We start from the raw sequence: 17,670 nt of genomic DNA, 5'->3' as shown, positions 1-17,670 counted from the left end.
GGCACGAAGCTCCCGTTCCACCTCATCCCAAAGATGCTCTATTGGGTTGAGATCTGGTGACTGTGGGGGCCATTTTAGTACAGTGAACTCATTGTCATGTTCAAGAAAACAGTTTGAAATGATTCGAGCTTTGTGACATGGTCTATTATCCTGCTGGAAGTAGCCATCAGAGGATGGGTACATGTTGGTCATAAAGGGATGGACATGGTCAGAAACAATGCTCAGGTAGGCCGTGGCATTTAAACGATGCCCAATTGGCACTAAGGGGCCTAAAGTGTGCCAAGAAAACATCCCCCACACCATTACACCACCACCAGCAGCCTGCACAGTGGTAACAAGGCATGATGGATCCATGCTCTCATTCTGTTTACGCCAAATTCTGACTCTACCATCTGAATGTCTCAACGGAAATCGAGACTCATCAGACCAGGCAACATTTTTCCAGTCTTCAACTGTCCAATTTTGGTGAGCTCGTGCAAATTGTAGCCTCTTTTTCCTATTTGTAGTGGAGATGAGTGGTACCCGGTGGGGTCTTCTGCTGTTGTAGCCCATCCGCCTCAAGGTTGTGCGTGTTGTGGCTTCACAAATGCTTTGCTGCATACCTCGGTTGTAACGAGTGGTTATTTCAGTCAAAGTTGCTCTTCTATCAGCTTGAATCAGTCGGCCCATTCTCCTCTGACCTCTAGCATCAACAAGGCATTTTCGCCCACAGGACTGCCGCATACTGGATGTTTTTCCCTTTTCACACCATTCTTTGTAAACCCTAGAAATGGTTGTGCGTGAAAATCCCAGTAACTGAGCAGATTGTGAAATACTCAGACCGGCCCGTCTGGCACCAACAACCATGCCACGCTCAAAATTGCTTAAATCACCTTTCTTTCCCATTCTGACATTCAGTTTGGAGTTCAGGAGATTGTCTTGACCAGGACCACACCCCTAAATGCATTGAAGCAACTGCCATGTGATTGGTTGATTAGATAATTGCATTAATGAGAAATTGAACAGGTGTTCCTAATAATCCTTTAGGTGAGTGTATTTAGACAGTCAAATGTACAGGGTATATGACTTTTTTGGTCTTATTGGGGAGAAAATATAATGGGGCAATGACTATGCTTTTCTCCAGTCTCCAGTATATTGTCAATATAGGCTGCCCAATGGAATCTACCTCTAGGGACAATTTGAGCTTTCCTTCTAAAATTATGGTGGATGAGTTTATTATTAAACTTTTTTTTATTAAAATACTAATGTCATCTTGTAACAAAGAAGACTCTTTTGTATCACTCTGTCTATTAAGTGACTCTTAACCAGCTAAATTAGGCCTGTGGGAAAGGCTCTGAGCACAGTGTTATATTCTTAAGGTATAAGGAAGTTATGAACATTACCAGAATCGTCAAACACCGAAAGGATTGTCACAAGCCAGGCTCTCCCTCCACACTCACACAGCCCTCAGTCTCCAGAATACTAATCACCTCCACCTGTCCCTCGATCGTCAGCATGTCAATCAGCCCTACTTATAAAGCAGACACACATTCACAGCCTTTGTTTGGCTTCGTCAAGTGATACAGATTCCCTTACCTGGATACTTACCTTGCAATTCTTACCTGAGAAACCGATTGTGCTTTCCAGCGCCTGGGGCCTGTTTCAATAAGGAGGTTCAACCAACTCTGAGTTAAAACTTGAACTCTGAGTTGACTTACCCTGAGATGGGAAACGTCTCGGTTACATATGGGTAACCCTCGTTCCCTGAGGGAGGGAACGGAGACATACGTCGTGACCAACAGATAGGAATCTCGCTAGAGAGGCCAATCTACTTCGAGTGAAACTAAACGAGCCAATGCATATTGGCGTGCAATCATTTGCATCAGCTGTGCAGCCTCGCAGTGAGGGTATTTAACGAGCAGCTGGTGCGATTGCACTTTTTTGCAAAGGAGCCGAGCCGGTGAGCTGGCTGCTCCGGCAGGTCGCAGCAGATGTGGCGACGGGTCGTACGTATGTAACCGAGACGTTCCCTTATCGGTCGGTCACTCTCAACGTACGTCGTGAACGACAGATAGGAATCCCTACCAAAGCGCCACAGCTTCTGCACCCCATCCAGCGCGCTGAACAAGCCTCTACACCTTCTTGCCTGGAAGGATGATAGGAGAGGGCTTACACATTGTATTACACACAGTGTATTTGTCACTGTTGTTCCATGATAACCCATACAGTGAGATTATTGGATAACACTGGGAAGCGTGCCCGATCTGAGGGAGGGGAACACTGCAGAAGCCACATTCTTAAAAGAGTTATGTGGGAATATACATATGGACTAACCCGAGGGTTTTACTGCATATGAATAGTGGGTGACTTAGCCCAAGGGAAAGACACAGGACGCTCCGCCATGTCCGGGCCTAGGGTGTTTGGAGGACTCAACAGGTTTTGATTCTGGAGCAATAAGGGTGCACAGTAGGATGTAGCAAGCCGACAGAGCCGGTACTTAAAGTGCTTCTACCCGTTTAGGGCAAAGTTACTGCTAAATTTTCAATGCACATCCGAGAAAGACCCAGGAAAGCATGGCTGTCAGTTCTGAATCTGATTCAGCATAAGCACACACACTATTACAGTGGGAACTCAGCATCACCCTCATTTCCAGAACAAAACAGGCCCTCTCTCCGATGCAGCAATCAACATCTGCCCTCAGCTGGAGCTCTGAATGAAACGCTAGGTTCCTCCAATTTTGAAGGACCAGCAATCCCATCCAGAAGCTGCACAACATGTGATGCACTAGAGAGGGAGGGGCCCTGGGGGGTTGGTTCCCTGAAGGAGAAGCCCTCAGCTCTCAGATCACCCAAGCAATTCTACTGAAGTAGACCTCTCCTGGTGGCCACCAGGGAGGGCGCTACAACGGAGAATAGACAAGGAGACCGCGCACCTAGAGCACTGGGTTGCCATGGCAACCCGCGCTGCAGCCCGGCAGCTCGACGGCACACGACACGCTGAGGAGCGAGAGACCCGTCGGGTTTTGCCCGGCGGAAGCTCTCGCCGATCTCCACGGTCTCCCAGAGTGTCGATCAGACATGCAGCTGTACTTTTACACACAAGCAGCGGCTAGCCAACAGCAGAGGGGACTCAAGCTTTCCGGAGAAAGAAGAGTTGACTGGCGTGCCGACGTGGTCATGTTCTCATGCGAAAACATGAACCACCACGAACACAGTCTCACATGTTTCCCAGGCATGCGAGACAGTGATTGTGGCCGTCAGAGAGGACAGGAAACGACCGCAACCAGAAACACACGGGTGGAATGTCATCTTTAGAAAGATGCAACTCACACCCATGTAAGCTCTTTCAGGGAAATACTCTCCTTGGTACTGAAGCACGCAGGGGAACGGTCACAGCGGACACAGACAGGAAATATGCAACCTGTCGTGCACTGCCTCTCTTCACGGCGGTCTTACCAGCCGTAAGAACGGCTATTCAGCGCTCTTGGCGCACCGTTACCAGCTGTGAAAACAGCTTTTTTGTTTTGCTCAGTAACACAAAAACAAAAGAGAGAGAAAAAGAAAGTCGATCTCGCTGCTGCGCTGTATTGCCCGCACCAGACACAAGAGATCATCTTGAAGAGCTTGCTCGTTGTTTGATCACTGCATGAAGTGCAATCACACCAGCTGCTCGTGAGGCTGCACAGCTGATGCAAATGATTGCATGCCAATATGCATTGGCTCGTTTAGTTTCACTCGAAGTAGATTGGCCTCTCTAGCGAGATTCCTATCTGTCGGTCACCACGTACGTCGAGAGTGACCGACCGATAAGGGAACTGAGTTTTCGGTTACAGAACAGCTGAAATTAGTTAGTTCAATCAACTCTGAGTTGACTGACTCTGAGTTAAGCGCGTGCACCACAACTATAAAAAGCCATTATCAATGGAGCACAGATATTATGAGTCACCATGGCAACAGCCCCAGACAAAAAGAGGTCTGCATATTCCTCACCAGCAGAACTGGATGTGCTTCTGCAAGCATATGGAGAGTACGAACACATATTATTATTTTATTATTATTATATCTCCAGCAGCGAAGGACAGAGTTAGCTAGGGAGAAAATAGTTGCTTGAGTCAATGCGTAAGTTTACATATTAATTACTGTTATACAGTTGGGTGTAATTAATTACAAAGTAATCTAAATACTGTAATTTAATTAAAAGGATTACTCTTAATTCTTCTGTAATTTAAAGTAAAATCTGATGTAATTGCATTAGACTATAGAACAATTCTGTATATTTAACATACATTTTTAAAAGGTATATTTGTAATGTAACCTTCGCCCTCTACACACTTTGGTCAATTCAAGAATAGTTTATGCAATTGTATATTAATTTGAAAGCATTAAAAGTGCAGATTCTTGTCTCTCCTTGTATTGTTCAAGTGGTTGATATGGGATTTAGTAATTAGAAATAAGTAGACCAATACTTTCTAAAGATAGTCATTATTGCATTAATCTTATAACACTGTTGAAGATGTCATTTGTAGTTAGTAATTAATAACTATTTTAGAGTAACTTACCCAACTGTTATAATATCAGAGGTGAAACTGGAAGAACAGTATGTTATTCAACCTAATTTTAATTTTCATATAGGTGCAATCCTTAAGGTATTAAAAGAACATGGCAGCAGCTGAAAATTAAATATAAAAACATAATTCAATCAGGTAAGGCTTGAGCATATCATGGGTGTAGGCTACCTGACTTTACAAACATTTGACATATTAAATAACTAAATAGCATCCAGTGTCTAGCAGTGCAGCAGCATTTTTGGCTGAGGGAATTCCTGGAGGGACTTCAGAGCCAGTCACTCCCGAAGATCCAAGGGCCTTCATAAAATGTAAGAGGTTTACATATGTGTTATTTTTTATAGGCTATTTTTTATATTTCCATTTATTTTACTTTGGGTTGGGTTTTTTGTTGGTCCCAACAGATTCTAATGGTAATATCTGTCTTTTGGAGCATCCTGTCCCAACAGAACCCCAGGCAGTTGTAAGTAGCCTACTCAATACACCAGAAATTATGACAAATAGTGTTATAAAGTGTACTCAACCAAATGCTCATCTTCACAGGACGATGGGGATAAAGAGTTTCTTCTGGCACAGAGAGGCCTACAGAGGTAATGTTATTATTATGTGTCTACACATCAAACAATCTACACATTCAGATTTTTTCTAATTTTTATGTGGAGTAGCCTAAAGAATCTAAGTTTAAATCTAAGTATAAACGGGTATTCTTATCTCTCCCCCGCCCCCAGAGTGTGGAAGAACAGCAGGAGGAGGGTCCATCAACTTTTGTTGCACAGATGAACACAGTTCAGTGATTTTCAGTAAATGCCACAGTTTAATTCTGTAGAATTTGTTTAGAACTACATTCATTCTAATCTACTACTGTATTTTCAGTTGGCAGTTAAGGAGTTATATAGACTTCATCTTATTAAAAAAACTGTAAAAAACTGCAGTAAAAACAGCAATGAATAAATGTACCGGATTTATGAGGTGTTTAAACACCGCTTCCTCTTTAAAAAAGGGGAGGAGACCGAAAGAAACTCTGGGTTTACCAAAGAAAACCTGCTCCCAACCAGGTTAGGTTCACAGAGTAAGTTACCATGGTAACTGACTCTGAGTATAAGTTACCTCTTTTTCAGAAACGGGCTTGACTTACTCTGCTTTCTCAGGTTTGACATACCTCCCATTCTGAAACAGAAAACCCAGTTTCCCTCATGTCAGGGTTAACATACTCAGAGTTTTCACTTAACCTCCTTTCTGAAACAGGCCCCTGGTGATCAATTGAACCAATTGTTTTGCAAAATGATTCACTGTTTTTAAATGCAACACGCTGGTGACTCCTGCTGGTCAGATCAGTGTAAATGCAACAAAAACTCAGGCCAAACATGCATACAAACACGAATTGCAAATGCTTTATTGAAAGTAAAATCTATTGGATCAAAATTAACTAATCATCTAATAAGATTAAATATCAAGTGTCTGTATAACGTCCTGATGGCTCTACAAAACGAATATCCAAACCAAAATTTGGCAGGGGCTTGAAATATGAAATTGTGAAAAATTATGGAATAAGTTAATCAAAGGCTTTGTACAAGCTTATGAAAATCACGTAATTGTCATTAGGGGTGGGATCCTCATAACGTAATAGATCTAAGACTAATCGTATATTATTTGTCCTGTGACTTTTTCCATAAATCCTGGTTGTGATTCATTGATAATAGAGTTAAGAACATCTTTAGGCAAGGCAAGGCAAGGCAAGGCAAGGCAAGGCAAGGCAAGCCAATTTTCTAAACATTCTTTATCTTTATTGGGTTTGGGTATCAACGTGATTGTGTCATGCTTGGTGGAAGTGCTTCCAATTCAAAACTTTCCCCGAATCATGAATCAGAATCAGAATCAGAATCAGAATCAGAATCAGAATCAGAAAGAGCTTTATTGCCAAGTGTGCTTGCACCCACAAGGAATTTTCTTGGTACTGAAGCTTCCAGTGCACATATACAAATACAAATACAACAAGAAACATAGTAATACAAATTCTAAGAATAAAATATATTAAAAAAAAATAAAAATAGTATAAAAAGTAAAAAAAAGGGGTCACAGTTGGGTTTAGTCTGAATAAACATTTACAGATTATGAACATATTTACAGTATTTTGAGAAGTATGAATAATATAAATATAAATATCACCTGAGTTAGAGAATATTACACTAGACAGTGGGAGTCTAGTGCATGTTACAGATTATGAACATATTTACAGTATTTTGAGTAGTATGAATAATATAAATATAAATATCACCTGAGTTAGAGAATATTGCACTAGACAGTGGGAGTATTGCACTTGCAGGCATATGCCTTGGGGGGCATGTTAAGTGTTCAGAAGGGAAATGGCCTGTGGAAAGAAACTGTTCCTGTGCCTGGATGTTCTTGTGGCCAGTGATCTGTGTCGCCGTCCTGACGGTAACAGTTCAAACAGGGGGTGTCCAGGGTGAGTGGAGTCTGTGATGATTTTACCTGCTCTCTTCCTCACTCTGGAAGAGTACAGGTCCTGGAGGGTTGGCAGGGGGGCACCAATAATCCTCTCTGCTGTCCGGACTGTCCGTTGTAGTCTCCTGATGTCCGATTTGGTAGCTGAACCAAACCAGACAGTGATGGAAGTGCTTAAAACAGACTCAATGACGGCTGAGTAGAACTGGATCAGCAGCTCCTGTGGCAGATTGAACTTCTTCAGCTGGCGAAGGAAGTACAGTCTCTGCTGGGCCTTTTTCACAATGGAGTCAATGTTATTTGCCCACTTCAGGTCCTGAGAGATGGTAGAGCCCAGGAACCTGAATGACTCCACTGCTTCCACAGTGCTGTTCATGATGGTGAGAGGGGGGAGTGCTGGGGATTTTCTCCTGAAATCCACAATCATCTCCACTGTTTTGAGCGTGTTCAGCTCAAGGTTGTTATAGCTGCACCAGACAGCCAGCTGTTCAACCCCCAGTCTGTAAGCAGACTCGTCACCATTTTGGATGAGACCGATGACGGTGGTCTCGAAACATGAAGCAGTGTTTCGTAATCGTCTATCACTACCAATTCCATTAAATGTTCGCCAAGTCACCTCCTTGTCTATTTCAAGTCATCTCCAAGTCTCCATGTGTTCATTTCTCTATTGAATCAAGAAGAAAAAAAAAAAGAAAAAAAATCCTAACACTTGTGTCCACAAAAAAGTTATATGTGGTTCTACTGTGAATGTAACAACTTCCAGGCAAAAAGAGCCTTCTGCTGAAAATGATATATTGTAACCAGTGCCTTATTAGGAATATAGTTACATTTTCAAATTAAGGAAGGCCTCCAATTTTATTAAAGATATGATTGGGGATTAAAAAATATATAGCATTTTGAAGTTATCAGACATGTTATAACCTAGTTTATTTGCAAAGTAAGTAACACTTTATTTTGATGGTCCCTTTTGAACATTCTGTTGACTATAATTAATTTTGCAACTACATATCAACTAACTCTCATTAGAGTATTAGTAGACTGTCTGCTTTATACAGACATTCTACTGACTATTAGTAACATTGCACCTACATGTCAACTTACTCTAACCCTAACCCTACCAGTCTACTAATACTCTTCTAATCTAGTCTATTAATACTAATAGAGGTGCAACGTTATTTATAGTCAATAGAACATGTTAAAGGGGTCATCAAATGCAAAATTTACTTTTATATGTCACAAGTCGCACGGGTATATTTGTGGCAATAGCCAACAATACATTGTATGGGTCAAAATTATCGATTTTTCTTTTATGCCAAAAATCATTAGGATATTAAGTAAAGATCATGTTCCATGAAGATGATTTGTAAATTTCCTACCATAAATATATAAAACATTTATTTTATAGTGAATGCAGCACAATCGTGAACATAAAGGCACAACTTTAAAGGCGATTTTCTCAATGTTTCGATTTTTTTTGCACCCTAGGATTCCAGATTTTCGAATAGTTGTATCTCGGTCAAATATTGTCCTAACATAACAAACCAAACATCAATGGAAAGCTTATTTATTCAGCTTTCAGGTGATGCGTACATCTCAGTTTAAAAAAATTGGCCCATGTGACTAGTTATGTAGTCCAGGGTCACATATGGTGTTTGCATTTAAACACAACCACCATACAATGAAAACAATCCATTCACTCCATTTTTTTTTTTTTTTTATCCTCAAAAAGCCTAAACACTCAATAATCAAGCCGTTTGGATTTTCTGAGCAATATGATGTCATATTGCTCATGCTCCGCCCACGACCGCTGACAGACTGTCCCGTATTAGCATATTTCCGCCCTCAGCCATTTGTATAATGTCCACCAAGGCAGGTTGCCAAGGCAGCACTTTACTTGTCTTGTGTCGACACGCCCCATGGAAGAGAGGGGTGAGTGAGCAGTTGCTCATTATCATTTTAAGAGACATGCACCGAAACGGGTCGCTGTAAACAGAGGTAAAAAGCGTGTTGTTTTACACAACAATTGAGGAATTTTAACCAAAGTGTGTTACAAACTTTACATGAAGACCCTTAAGAATCATACCAACTTGTGGAAAAAGGGCATCCGATGACCCCTTTAAAGGGACCATCAAAATAAAGTGAAATCGAAAAGTGTTTATATTATGAAAATGTTGCACTTTAAGTCCACCATCTGTTCTGCTATTGGAATTCACTGCTTTATTAAGCGTATGTGGTCTTAAGGTACTTTTACACAACAACGATATGCTTAAAACGGAGAAGTTTTTCCTTTCAGTTTTCCGCATTCAGATGTAGATGTCGATGAAACACTATAGACTGAACATCTAATACGCATGTGCATGATGTCATCGTCTTCAGATATTCGCGTTTTTGTTGTTTACATGGAGACGTTTTCAAAAACTTGCACTTTGAAACCCGTTTTCGAAAGTTTGCGTTTTCAAACTGCCAAAACGTTTTACGTTTTTAGTTGAAAACGGTGTCGTGTAAACAGCCCCTAAAAGCACATGAAAACTGTTTAACTAACCGAATGGCTTTGGATAGTTGATTTTTATCTTCAAAAAAGAGTTTACAAAACAACATCATGCTTAAAAAAGAGAAGATTTTCCTTTGAGTTTTCTGCGTCCAGACGACACCATTGTCAAAATGATCCCCATTCACACGGATCCGCAAAAACAACTAAAAACGCTGTATTCTGCTGCCAGGCCCTTAGATGGCGATGAAACACTATAGACTGAAGACGTAATGCATGTGCATGACGTCATCGTCTTCAGAGATTTTTTTTGTTTACACGGACACTGTTTTTAAAAACTTGCTCTTGAAACCCGTTTTCAAAAGTTTGCGTTTTCAGGCACCCAAAACGCTGTTGTCATGTAAATGAATGGCCAAAACGCATAAAAGGTTTTACTTTTTAGTTGAAAACGATGTTGTGTAAACAGCCCTTAAGTTTTGTGAGGTAAAATAAAATAAACATAGTTTTATGTTATCATAATGCTTTGTAATTAAACACTATATAACTAAATCATACTGTATAATGCTGTGTGTAATCTGTGCTTTCACATCCACTGGAGCATACAGGGCACTTGTGTGATACCTCTGTATCACATCTAACCCTTGAACTATGATGTCATGAGCCAGATTTTTAATAAAGTTTAGAGTTTGTTTGAATTCTTTTTATCGTCTTTTATTTTGTAATTTCCATATCTGTGGCTGCTAAGTCATTTATTTTAGCTCTCATGTAACAGTCTGAAATTTTGAACTTGTTATGTTCAGCAACTGTGAATAAGGAAAATCACTGTACTGCACTTTTAATCCTTAATGAGTTGATTCTACAAACCAAATGTGTGATATTACATTACGCATTTGCATGTTTTCCTTTATCATAAGCAGTTTGCATTAGGCAGGTATAGACTTTAAAAAAACAGACAGCAGTTTCATAATAGTTTATATCTCTATTTATTCTCCCTTAGAACAGATCTTTAATAAATGTAGTATTTTCATCTTACCTTTAAAAAAGGTTATGACCAGTGAAATTGATTTATAAATATTAAAGTCTTTGTGTAAAAAAAAAAAAAAAAAAAAAAAAAAAAGAGAGAATCACGGAACGAAAGCATCTATTGTATGACAATATGACACTATAATAATCACTGTTATTTCTATATACTGTATGTCTGTCTGTTTCGTTGCTATGTTGAAACTCTGTAAACTGCAGGTTCAAGTTGCAACCATTCCAGAGGAGGAGAGCATTCATCTGTGTTGAACAGTGATTAAAATATTTTAAACATGATAAACAAAAGTGACTGAACAACAGAAACAATTAAAGCACAGTGAAACCTCAAAGAGGACAGGCTACATTCAAATAAATCGTACAATCTGTATAAGAACAACAGATGATTTAGACAGATGAGATGAGGATCAGGCATGTGACTTATGACATGAGGGAATTAAATTGACTTGCTCATGGGGAACCAGTCGTTTAAAAAAAAGAGGTATATCTGGGAAATATGACTGATGCAAGATGGTGCATAAACTGGATATAGGAAGGCCAGATTCAGGTTTAGATTATATGAGCAATCTTTGACGTTACTAATGAAATGAAATACAGCACAGTGATAGAGAATACATTTGGGATAACTAAAAAAGGACATCTCTGATCCTGAAGTAAGCATGAAACAGGTTGGTAATTAACAGATGCCCTACAGCATCAGATGGACTACAATATGTTCTATGCAGCTCTTCCAAGCTGGACATTCATACATGTTCAGTCTCTTGATGACCTGTGAGCATTCTCGGCCTGATATCTTCACTTAAATATATGATCTCATAATCCCATTCAAAGGCACAATACAGTAACTACAGAAAAAAGAAAAAGAAAAAAAAGGCTTAATTTGTATTGTTATTTAATTTGATTTTATATAAATTCAAACAATTATTTTTCTCAAAAAAATTTGTTTTAGTACAGTTAAGCCATCTGTTCTGTCAGTCTATTAGACCCAATTTTAGTCATAATTATGTTGCTGTGTGTTGCCTTTGTATAGCAGTGTAAAAATAATGATCTTTCAGGAGTTGGTGTTGCCTTCACTTAGTGTGACAGATATTGTGTCATTATGTTAATATTATACTAGGAAAATCTAAATAAGGGTTTAAGTCAATGGTGCTCATGTTTTCATCACTCAAGTGAGTAATTTGGTAATATTTAAGAAAAGAAAAATGCAAGTTATGCAAAACTTTGGCATGCTGTTCTTTGTATGTTTGACATATATCTATTACACAGGGTGAAGGCATAATATTTCCATTGAATGATCATTATAATTGAACAAAATCATCGGGGAAATAAACTGACATCTTTACGTTAGCATTGCACATCATTTGATGGTGAAAACAGTGGATAAAGGCAATATTCAAGGACACAACAGAACAAAGTCATGTGGAATAAAGAGGGATACAGATTCTCAAACAACTTAATAACACTGACAGAGAAGTTATAGAGTAAAACCAATAGCATTTATTTAGCAGCACAATTAAATTGGCTTTGAAGCAGAGCCATACAGAACCATTTTGGTGGACAATGGCTCAAACAAAGAATATGCACTCTTCAGGATTACACATACTGCACACAAAACAGTGCTAGCTTGTGTTGCTTTACAAGTTTTAACAATACATCTCTGTGTGAATTCAGAATTTTATTTTCCTGTTTTATGAAGTATTATATAGTATTATGCATTGATATTTATTGAATTAGCCCACATACTACAAACACCCCACCCCCCCCCCCCCCCTGAGTTTAATTCAGTTTATGAAAAAAAAAAATCTTATATATATATATATATATATATATATATATATATATATATATATATATATCCTAAAACACTAATATAATTGTCTATAATAAAGCATTTGGGCCAGTCACCAGCCACTCTGCATGTCTCTGCTCTTAGTAATTCTAATTTAATTTTACAATAATTATTTTAATGCTAGTGAATTTACTCTGTAAACACACACACACACACACACACACACACACACACACACACACACACACACACACACACACACACACACACACACACACACACACACACACACACACACACACACACACACACACACACACACACACACACACACACACACACACACACACACACATTCACAAATAATGTCCAAAGGAACATGTTTGATGCACAGGTGTATATGAGGATAGTTATAAAATAAGGTCTTGACAAAGGCAAAATAGCACAAAATATGTATTAGCCATTACACTCAAACACTGAAGACAACAACCACACTGAAGGAGAAATGTAGAGTAAGCCCTTACCTCCTTCTCCACACACTACTATTTGCTAAGCCCTTTACACAATAGATAGATATTTTTGACTGGGAAATTATGCTAAAATTACAGTGTAACTGTGTGTGATTATGATGGAACAGCACATTCTGTTCAGCTATTTCAATTCCATTCGCTCATGAACTGTAGTAGTTAACCTTAGTTAAACCAGCTTCACATACAATCATGTTACAGTTTTTTTCGATTGCTAAACGACAGTGGGCACAACTGGAGTCACAAGTGCAAAACTCTAACTACAGTCTGCACAGCAGCAGTTCATGTGGACCAAACTCTAGTTCGTTTTTCATTGCTTGAACACAGTTTTCAAAACTTTACACACTTATCTCATGACTTTAACCACAACCTGCACAACACTGTGGATTTACAGCACTTTGTTCAAATGCTAACACACTGCTGTCAAAACTGTGAACCACACATTCAAAACAGAATAGATTTCAGCCTTGTGCCTTTCAAACACTGCTGAGTGCAATTTCAGCTGAAAGGCTAAGCAGGGGTCTTGTTTTACAGTTTTTCTCAGTCGCTTTGGTGCATTTCTCACATCACTATTTACATTTGCACAACAGTTAGTTCAACCTCCACAACATTTAGTCATTTGTGCACATCATAGTAGCAGTTTCACATTCCTTCCAACAAATTACAAATGCTTTTGGACATGCATCAATTGCTTTCATACAACTCTCTGCTGTTTTATAACATTATCATTTGCTTATGTCATGTCAGTCAAAATTAACTATACTTGTGAATGCTGAATAGTCATTCCATATAAAACTAATAGTCCTCATTTCATTGCTTGAGTCATTACATACAAAAATGTTGAACTAGTTGTTAAAATCTGTCAAGCAAATTTTACACATTTTTTAAAATCTTTTTTTTCTTTTTTCCTGAAAATGTCCCCTAAATTGAACAATTTCTCTCAGGTGAATTTCAGCTTTCAGACAGAGAGGAACGTCTGGATGTGCATGAATGATTACAGTACTATGTATGTTGTGCATGTTCAGTTCCAATATGTACTGCAATATTGTTTACAGCTGTGCACAGCTCTACCCAAAGGGACTTTATGTTTGTTGTAAATAAGGGTGTATTTTTTCTTTTGCACAATGCTGTTAACAAATTAGAATTGCAAAGAGGCATATTATATGCAGTAAAAATGTAAAACATACATATTCAGTGTCTTGTACTCAGTTACCTCACTAAATACAGTAATGTGTAACTTTACTTTTTCAAATGGCTGTGCAAATAGTATATAGTGCTGTCTTGAGCATTTTCAGGTAGTGTCACCAAGATCTGACACTTTTGCATTGGAAAACATTTACAGAGTAAACTGTCATAATGAAAACATGACAAAGCCATTTGACTATCTTGTTCATAAACAATGGTGTCAGGACTTTTCATCTTGATGACACTGACACTTTCATTGACATGAATACTTGCTTTTGAGGAATGAGCTATCCATTTTGAGCAAGTGACACGCTTTTGCAGGTTATCAACTAGGTTTTGCAGTTTTTACTAATTGTTTGGAGAACTGCATTAACTGTTGTGCAAATGTAAATAGTGATGTGAGAAATGCACCAAAGCGACTGAGAAAAACTGTAGACTTGTTAGTGAACACACACACACACACACACACACACACACACACACACACACACACACACACACACACACACACACACACACACACACACACACACACACACACACACACACACACACACACACATATATATATAGGAGAGCTCAGAAAGACTAATTTTGGAAATGGAACAAGGAAGACGGGTTGGTGGAGGGAGAAGGGTGGCAGAGAAGGGAGAGGGCGGATGCATGCCGGATGTGAGGACACGAGTCCAGAGGACTGCCAGGGATGGATAAGGCACTCCAGAAGGTTCTTCCCCAGGTGCATGGCAAGAGAGAACATTAGATGTGATGTTGAAAACCTGTGGCCTGATGCTAGAGAGAGGCAGGATTAGCCCCTCAATTATTTGTTCGAATTACAGTATGTACTTTTAGTTTCTACCTTTTTTTTTCTCATTACTGTAATTCCGTAAATTACTACAGACTATTGAAGCAAACTGCTAATTTTCATTTACCTTAAAGAATTGTTATGTTCTAAAAATTTTAATAAATCATGTGAAAGAATGTCACTCTTTTCTTTGAAGAAAATATTACTTTGTATGAAGTCACTGAAATTGTTCAAACTGTAAAGATGAAAAGTTTGTATTTTCTGTATTGGTGTTTGATGCTCGTGTTTTTCCTCTCAGTGTGTTCTGAGTGACAGTGTGTGTAATCTCAGTGAGGGTTGTGTGTAGTGTTTGGCTGCACTGAGCCTGTTTTGAGCCATGTGTTAAGAGTTGTGCTGCTTGGAATGAGTTTTGCAGGTGATGTGAACTGTTTAGCTCAGGTGACTGTTGGTAGTGCAGACTGTAGTTAGAGTTTTGCACATGTAGCTCCAGTTGTGGTCACTGTCGTTTAGCAATCGAAAAAAAACTGTAAATGCATGGTGTAATGTAAATGCTTTCTGATCATGCCATACAATGAATCAAAATATAAACTTTGTTGCTGCTAAGGATTATGAAAGGAACACATACTGAAAAAAATATGCTTTCATAGAACATCTAAGATCAAATTAATGCAGAAAGGCTTTTAGCACATTATTAAAAGTACATAATAAAAGTTTAAATATGTATGACAATACTTATCATCCTCTTTCTTTACAGTTGTGTACCAAAGCCCTGTTAATTGGTTTATTCTTACATGCTATAGGATACATGTGTGTTTAAATTATAGTCCCAATATGTCAGTAGTGAGTTATGTGCATGATATGGTGATGAAGACCTTATAATAAATCGATCTATCTCATAACTTGGTAGCTGAGACTTTAGCAACAGCAAACTGCACCAAGCACGAGGATTTGGCATGCAGTTGAATAAAATTACATGAAAAATTGTCAGTTTCTAAAATAATGCGAGGTGGTTATATCAAGGTTTTTTTTTTGGAAGGGTGAGGAAAAAATATTAATTTACAGATTAGATGACTCTCTAAGATTTGGCTTTGTATACATCTAGTTTCAAAATAGTCTTTATTATTATTTTATATTATTCAGGATGAAAAAAATTATGGATTTTAGAGACTTGAAACTTCTACCTGTAGCCTGTCTGAATGACGTAGTTAATGGTGATGATGATGTTGTGATATGACACTCACTTTCAAAATACACAAAATAATTGTACACAACAAATAAAAGGAGAATTTGACAGGAACATGGACACTCAAGTCACTTTCCAGGTTGCTCTGAAACCACTGAACAGAAGTCAAAACCATCTTGAAGTGAAAAAGACAGCTGAAACTAAAAGGGAAAGGTCAGATAATCTCCTAGTGCAAAGTGAAATGACATTTTGTGTGTGTATGTGTGTGTGTGTGTGTGTGTGTGTGTGTGTGTATGTGTATGTGTATGTGTATGTGTGTGTGTGTGTGTGTGTGTGTGTGTGTGTGTGTGTGTGTGTGTGTGTGTGTGTGTGTGTGTGTGTGTGTGTGTGTGTGTGTGTGTGTGTGTGTGTGTGTCCCACAAAGTGTGTTCTAGAAGAGAATGAGTCTCTGTGGGGGCATTTTCTGACTCTTCCTATTACACATCTTTTGTCTGCTACTATTCCTGTGTTCCGTTCACTATTTTCCCCAGGTGCTGATGACAAGTGTGGTTAAGTGTTCTCTGATTGAGAATGTTAGCCTCACTTAGACCTGGTACACTGAGCTTCTCTCTGAGTGAGGGGCTTCTTTACTGACAAGCCCGAAGTGAGATGTGTTGGAGCATGCGGATACAAGTTGTCCAGCCCAGCCTTGTCCAATTACTCTTCTCTGGGGGCGTTGTCATCCAGTGGAAAGATGGCGGTCAGGCAGGTCGAGTTCTGATTAGCCGTCATGGTAGCCACAGTGTGGAGAAGAACTAGAACCAGCAAGCAAAGTTTCAGCCGGCCCTGCCCGAGCCGTGGAGTCCCAGAGGAGGTCACGGATGTGTGCTGGCAGGAAGGGTGAGTTCTTTTTAAAGTGCCGCGGGAACGGTTGTTGGACTTCTGGTCCCACCGCACATCACAGCACTCTGGCTCCTGGTTGATGTCTGGTTTCTCTGAAAGCCCTGGGGTGTATGCAAAAACAGACATCCATGTTTTGATTTTGAAAACACTCACATTGTACGATAGAGCAATATGCCTATCTGACTGTAAAAAGTTCCACTAAAATGATTACTTCAAACACTTTGTTTTACGGTATGTGCACATTAATTGTACTTACAGTGTACTTACCCAGGAAAGGGTTTTACCTAACTACATGGGTTAAGATTAGGTTTAAGGTTAGGCTAGGAGCTAGTACCAGTTATTGTAATTACTACAATAAGTACATACCCAGCAAACACAGAACGTTGGCACAACGTACCCAACCTTCTAACAACGTTATAACAACATGGCCAAAAGGTTGCTAATACTACGTTGTGTGGTGAAGGTTGTTACAGCGTTGTCACAATGTTGACATTGAACCACCGTTCAGGGCCATTGCTTAAAGTTGTGCCTGGGGTGTCTGGACAACCACTGGACGACATATGTACTCGTCACTGCCCTGAAGCGCGAAAATCAGCCTTTTAAATTTCAACTGACCATTGGGCCTTTCATTCTTCATAGAGCAATCCATACGTGAGAATTGCGTTTAATTTACCTCAGCTAAATAAGATACATAATTCAAACACAACCTACAACTTCCTTGTCTAATGTGACATTTATTTGAACATCTTCTGGTCAGGTATGACAAATATTTA

The 17,670-nt window shown here is 39.1% G+C and overlaps 1 protein-coding gene and 1 long non-coding RNA gene across 2 annotated transcripts in view; one reads left to right on the top strand and one right to left on the bottom strand.

Moving 5' to 3' along the window:
- The first annotated feature begins 3,799 nt into the window (after positions 1 to 3,799).
- Positions 3,800 to 6,250, top strand: LOC309495672. The gene is made up of 4 exons (XR_014204779.1): positions 3,800 to 4,854; positions 4,948 to 5,006; positions 5,087 to 5,133; positions 5,272 to 6,250. It is a non-coding gene; the product is annotated as an uncharacterized lncRNA (long non-coding RNA).
- Positions 6,251 to 14,691: 8,441 nt separating this feature from the next.
- nalf1a (NALCN channel auxiliary factor 1a) overlaps positions 14,692 to 17,670 on the bottom strand; it is a 200,525-nt gene continuing 197,546 nt past the window's right edge. The window contains exon 3 of the mRNA XM_082165426.1: positions 14,692 to 16,998. Coding sequence (XP_082021552.1) covers positions 16,712 to 16,998 — 287 coding nt within the window. The 3' untranslated portion in view covers positions 14,692 to 16,711. The remainder of the gene's footprint in view (positions 16,999 to 17,670) is intronic.

This window comes from Leuciscus leuciscus (genome assembly GCF_965113295.1).
Source record: "Leuciscus leuciscus genome assembly, chromosome: 3".
Taxonomy (NCBI): domain Eukaryota; kingdom Metazoa; phylum Chordata; class Actinopteri; order Cypriniformes; family Leuciscidae; genus Leuciscus; species Leuciscus leuciscus.
This window is presented reverse-complemented; position numbering and strand designations above follow the sequence as displayed.